Source organism: Tupaia chinensis, unplaced genomic scaffold, assembly GCF_000334495.1.
Source record: "Tupaia chinensis unplaced genomic scaffold, TupChi_1.0 Scaffold000170_1, whole genome shotgun sequence".
NCBI lineage: Eukaryota > Metazoa > Chordata > Mammalia > Scandentia > Tupaiidae > Tupaia > Tupaia belangeri.
In genome coordinates, this window is record NW_006159645.1 from 904,352 (window position 1) to 910,489 (window position 6,138).

General features: G+C 46.0%; 1 protein-coding gene across 1 annotated transcript in view; it reads left to right on the forward strand.

Moving 5' to 3' along the window:
* WIPF3 (WAS/WASL interacting protein family member 3) overlaps positions 1-5,860 on the forward strand; it is an 89,229-nt gene extending 83,369 nt beyond the window's left edge. Inside the window, exon 9 of the mRNA XM_014586924.1 lies at positions 3,673-5,860. Coding sequence (XP_014442410.1) covers positions 3,673-3,696 — 24 coding nt within the window. The 3' untranslated portion in view covers positions 3,697-5,860. The remainder of the gene's footprint in view (positions 1-3,672) is intronic.
* Positions 5,861-6,138: the final 278 nt, after the last annotated feature.

Here is a 6,138-nt window from a genome sequence, read left to right on the forward strand (position 1 = left end):
GGGGTGATTTCTCGCTTTCTGTCTCTATGTCTCTCTCTGTGTGTCTGGCGAGCGCACGCGCCCTACAGTGAAAATCTCTCAAAAAAAGAATGAAAGAAAGAAAGAAGGGAGGGAGGGAGGAAGGAAGGAAGGAAGGAAGGAAGGAAGGAAGGAAGGAAGGAAGGAAAGAAAGAAAGAAAGAAAGAAAAAGGAAGAAAGAAAGAAAGAAAGAAAGAAAATTACTTTTAATTTATCCACTTACCAGACATGTATTGAGGTAAAATGATCAGCGGTAATGTGGAACAGAAAGATATATACTTTTTTAATTGTAGCCAAGAGGAAAAAAGCAGCATGGGATAACTTAATCGTTGCTAATTATAATATCAGTGAGGTAATTACAATAGATTTTGATTGTCTCATTTTCACACCAGAGGAGGGCACAATGCCGACGTTTCTCTTAATACATATTTGTTTTTAGAGAAGCGCTGACAATTACACTAATTGTAGTCACAGCATGAAACTTTGTTTTTAAAGAAAAATTTGTCTGCGTGTCACATGGAATAAATGTACCCTTTCTGTTTGGCTAGGTGCAAATTGAAGACACATTAATTGCTTTGTTTATTGGGGTAAGAGATCTCCGTATTGTCGGAAGTGTTTACCAATTTTTCAGGAGCCAAATCCATTTCAAAGTCTTTACCATCCAAGAAAGTGTCCTACGCCTTCAAAGGGTCACTTTTATGAAGGCTTAGAAAGACCTCTGGTTCATGTTACCCGAAAACCACAGAGATTCTCAAATCCGCAACTTCCACTCAGAAAGATGAGACACAGTCTTGATCAGAAAATGCCAAATGGAAGCTGATTGCGAGATGCATCTTACTGTATTGCTGCAAAAGCCCACGTGCACACCAAATGTCCCTGTGTGTTCAGAGAGGGCCTGTGAGGCAAGCAAAGCTGCATAGCCGTGGGCTGCTACAAGCCTGACCATCAGCACAATGAAGGAGAGGAAATCAGATTACAGATCTGCAAGTGTAATAAGAACCTTTGTCCTGCCAGGTGGTTGGTTCTTCTCCTTGCTTCCCTGTGGACTGCAGTCCAATAGACCACACAGGCTCCATCCTGGATATGAGAAAGCAGCCTCTTCAAGAGGCTCTGAGAGGGACCAGCAGATGGCCTAATGGTTACGTCGCTGGACTCCCATGTAGTTGACTATGGTTCGAGTCCCAGATCTGGCGACTTAAACTCAAGCCAAGTGCATGCGTGTCCAAGATCCTGAGAGGAGAATGGAGGAGAAGGGATCGCAGTGTGCCCATCCCTATGGGGATGTAATTTCTCATTTTCTGTCTCTCTGTCTCTCCGGCAAGCACATATGCTCTTATAGTAAAAAATATCTCTATTAAAATAAATAAATAAATAAGGCCTTGAGAGGCCAACCCACATGGGAAGTTTTTTTTTGTTTGTTTATTTGTTTATTTGTTTTTGGAGAGGTTTTCCTATAGGGCTTGCACTCTCTCCAGAAAGACAGAGAGAGACAGAGAGAGACAGAGAGACAGAAAATGAGAAATCACCTCCCAGGGGAGGATGGCCACACCGCAATCTTTTCTCCTTCATTCTCCTCTCGGGATCTTGGGCAGGTTGGCACATGTGCCTGGCGTGAGTTTAAGCCACAGCATCCGGGACTCCAAAAGCGGTGGACTACGTGGGAGCCCAGCAACATAGCCATTACGCCAACTGCTGGTCCCCAGGAAGTTTTACGTTTGCAATCAGAGTCCTCATTGGGGGCACCAGGCATGCCCATGATTGGGGCTTGTTGACTCTGGTGCTGGATCACAATGCCAAAACCCTGCTGGGTGCCTGTTTCTTTTCTCCTTTATCTCCCCTCCCTCTTTTTCATGGAAGAAATATGTTTAAGAAGAAAGAAGGGAAAAAGAAAGAAAAAAAGAAAGAAAAAGAAAGAAAGGGGGAGAGAAAGAAAGAAAAAGAGAAAGAAAGAAAGAAGAAAGGAAGGAAGGAAGGAGAGAGAGAGAGAGAAAGAGAGAGAGAGAAAGGAAGGAAGGAAGGAAAAAGAAAGGGGGAAAGAAATTACTAGAGGCATTTACTCTAGAAGACTGGCTGATTTGTACTTTCTTAATGCTTTTCTGCGATTTCAGTATTTTCTGTAATGAATACATTATTTCTGTGATCAGAAACATAAAATAGTAAGCATAATCCTGGTCTCCGACATTTACATGGCTCTTTACCTTTCTCCGCTTGCATGCATTGTGTCACTTGAGCCCTGTAATAATCTGGTGATGGGAGCTGAAGGGAGACTTTAACAAAAGGGAAAACAGTTCCAGAAGGTTGAGGAACTTGTTCAAGGTCACATGCTGAGAGCTTCTGACCTCTTGGTTGAAGCTCTTTCTGATACTACACCTTGATGCTTTTCCTGGCATTGTCCAGGGACAAGAATCAATGTGACCATTGATGTGGAAATCTGTGAGGAACATTGGCAGAATCTGGTCCCTAGCTTCATGGCAGGCACATATCTAAATCACCCAGAACTCGAGAATAAAAACCATTGCCTGAAATAGTCTAGCGGTGGATTGTAAAGTCCCCTTTGGGCAACCAAAGTCAAGAAGATCTATTGTGTTTTGTGGATACATCTTCATTTATTTTCATTGCAGCAAATCCCAAAGCAATCGTCCAGAGAAATCACTGGCTTCCAGACATACGAAGCAATGCCCCCAGGCTGCTCTCTTATGGACGCAGTGACATCAGTTGCCTGAAATAGTCTAGCGGTGGATTGTAAAGTCCCCTTTGGGCAACCAAAGTCAAGAAGATCTATTGTGTTTTGTGGATACATCTTCATTTATTTTCATTGCAGCAAATCCCAAAGCAATCGTCCAGAGAAATCACTGGCTTCCAGACATACGAAGCAATGCCCCCAGGCTGCTCTCTTATGGACGCAGTGACATCAGTGTATCAGTGAATCCCAAAGCAATCGTCCAGAGAAATCACTGACTTCCAGACATACCAAGCAATGCCCCCAGGCTGCTCTCTTATGGATGCAGTGACATCAGAGTATCAGTGAGAGTCCTGAGTCCCTTCCTCTTTTTCAGTTTTTTTTTTTTTTTTGAGAGGTTTTTTGCTATAGGCCATGTGCACTCACTAGAAAGACAGAGAGAGAGAGAGAGACAGACAGAAATCACCCCCCAGGAGGATGGCCACACTGCAGTCCCTCCTCCTCCACTCTCCTCTCGGGATCTTGGGCACACAAGCACATGCGCCCAGCATGAGTTTAAGCCACTGGGTCCAGGACTCAAACCGCAGTTGACTACATGGGAGTCCAGCGATATAGCCATTACGCCAACTGCTGTTCCCATCCCTTCCTCTTTTTCATCACCTTGACTTGGGAATCTTCAGCAAGTTCTTCGACTTCCTTGAGCTTCCTATCAAGAGAATTGCTGGTGCTTTGTCCTAGAAATGTTAGACATCGTTAAGTCCCCACATACCATAAACTGCCTATCCCGTTTTATCCCTTTTGCATTCACCACCCCCGTGATAAAAACCAGCCTTCTGCAGATAATTGGGGCCACATCCCTGACCTCGGTGGCCTTTCATGAATGAAGACAAGCTGCAATACCATCTCAGGGTCAGTCTTTGGTGTGCAAAGCGTCTTCTAACCTCACCCAATAATGTTCTGTTCTGTTTCCACAGATAGCACTAAAGACACTCCGGTGAGAAGGTGGATGAAGCCAAGGTCCTGGAGCTGGCTCCATGTTGTAGGATGGGCACCCCCAGGAGAACATGTCAGATCCCTCCATATTCAAGCTGTAATTCAGCGGACATACAGGCTCTGAATAGAGCATTTATTTATTGTAAATAGGTGGTTTGCACGAGCTTTAAAGCAGTATTTTAGTCAACTTTTATTTGAGTAATATTTTTTAAGACACCCACCATTTCTGCATTTTTTAAAAATGCATCTTGGCATTCGTCTGTCAGTACAGCTAGCACCCTGTCCCATCCCATGGCGTCCATTCCATCGCTCTCCATATGCTTGTGGGCTGGCCCTTCCCAGATTCTGAACTGTTTTTAGGAGATTCCTTAGTTTGCAGGTCCCCAAGTCATCAGTATCCACAACGGCTTCTTATTGGCATGATTTTATATTCTCATTGCATCAACTGCAAAACCAAACCAAATAATGCCTTATCAATGATGCAGCTCAGAGGAAGTTGTGTGTCCCCACACCCAGACGATGCCGCGCCGCCTCCAGTGAACGAGACGCCATGTCTCGCTTCCGTTTTGCAGTACAGGGATGATTTTTTTTTGCTGCCTAGTGTAAATATATTGTAAAATAAAAGCAAGAGTGGGCATGGCCCCCCACTGCCGACCCCAGGGCCCTTTCGTAACTGACTAATCCTACGAGAAGCCAGTGCTCTTACTGTTTACAGTGTCCCTAGTGCCCCAGTCTCCATCACTTCTCTTCAGTCCCCTGGAAGTTCCCAGCCCCATTCTGGTAGCCAGGGTAAGGTCGGCCTGCTGAGATTTTTGTATTTTTTCCCCCTGCAGATTAAAAACACATCTGACTCATTACTGTAATCAACTGCTGATTCTATCTCAGAGGTCTGTCCCAACCCTTGTCCCTCCTGAGTGCAGGATTTTCTTGGAAAAGGTGACACAGAAAAATGTAGAATGAAGTGTTTCATGAAATAATCTGCCTCAAGTAGCTGACACCCCAGTCCTTTCAGGGGCCTTGGAACCAACCGTCAGGCAAAACCTAGTTCCCTTCTAAGCTGAAGGAGACCCCGACCGGACACCCTTTTGTTGTGGGCATGTCCTCTAGGAGGTGGGGGTGTAAGCTCAGCCACCCTGACAGTGGAAAGGGTCAGGCCTAGCTGGGACTGCTCTTCACACCCCTGGCTTCGGCCAGCAAGAGAGGTGGGGAAGACTATGACAGAAGAAGGGGCAAAAATAGAAGGAAACAGATTAATCCTTGGGCTGTTATTAAAATAGCTACAGATGAAAGGGAATGGGGGATGGCGTGGGGAGAGCAATGAAAGTGTGCGATGGAGCAGCCCACTCACGCTACGAGGGTATCACGCCCAGACCACGCCATCCAGAAGTCGGGGGGTTAGGAGGGTTTTGGCAAACGTGACTGCACACACCTCGCCGATGTCTGGAGTAACGACTAACAGTGTCACGCAGCACAGCAGTGCTTTGCTTCCTCATTCCAGACAGAAGCAACCGCATCAGGGTCAAGATCCCTTCCCTAGGCAATGAGCCAGGCCAAATCCGAACAGCTAAATCCATGGAAAAGAAGCTCTCATGGTCGTCAGCTCTGTGCATTACCGATTTCTTTTCTTGGTTCTCGAAGGCTTCTGAAAGGTCAGAATTGATTATAACAGTATTCATTTCACCTCCCTCTTAGTTGTGTGAAATAATTATAAAATGTTCATTATCATGATGGAGAAGGCCCTCAACAAAGGCAATTCCACCTTCAGGGTAGGCCGCCCGCCCTGGTGAGGTGTTGATACATTGATGTGTCCCACGGTCGCGATGGAAATTAAAAATGAAACAATTGAAGGACAGAGGGAGGAAATGAGCAGAAACCAAAAACGGCACCGAGGGAGAAGTCTCAGGACTCTGTCTTCACGTCTCTCCTTGAGACCTGCCCCAGAATCCAGACCCAAGCTCACGCTGGTGCACCAAGCTCCCTGGCCATGCAGAGGTTTAGCCCCTCGACCATGAGTTCACACGCATGGGCATCTGCGTCGTGGTGACCCTGCCGTCCTCCGTACCCTCCAGACACCAGTCTGTGCCCCACCCACAATATTTCACATGTATTTTATATTTATTAATGTCTCCCTCTGCAGATTCCTTTCTTTGTACCTAATAAACTTTAACAAGTGGAAATGCTCTGGTTGCTCCTTTGTGGAAATGCTTCTGGTTGTTTCTTTGTTAAAAACCAATCTGGGGTTGGGACCAGCAGTTAGTGTAATGGCTATGTCGCTGGACTCCCACATAGTCGACCGCGGTTTGAGTCCCGGACCTGGTGGTTTAAACTCACACCGGGCGGGCGGCCGTGTGCGTGCGTGCCCAAGATCCCAAGAGAAGAATGGAGGAGAAGGGATTGCAGTGTGGTCATGCCCCCTGGGGGTGATTTCTCACTTTCTGTCTCTGTCT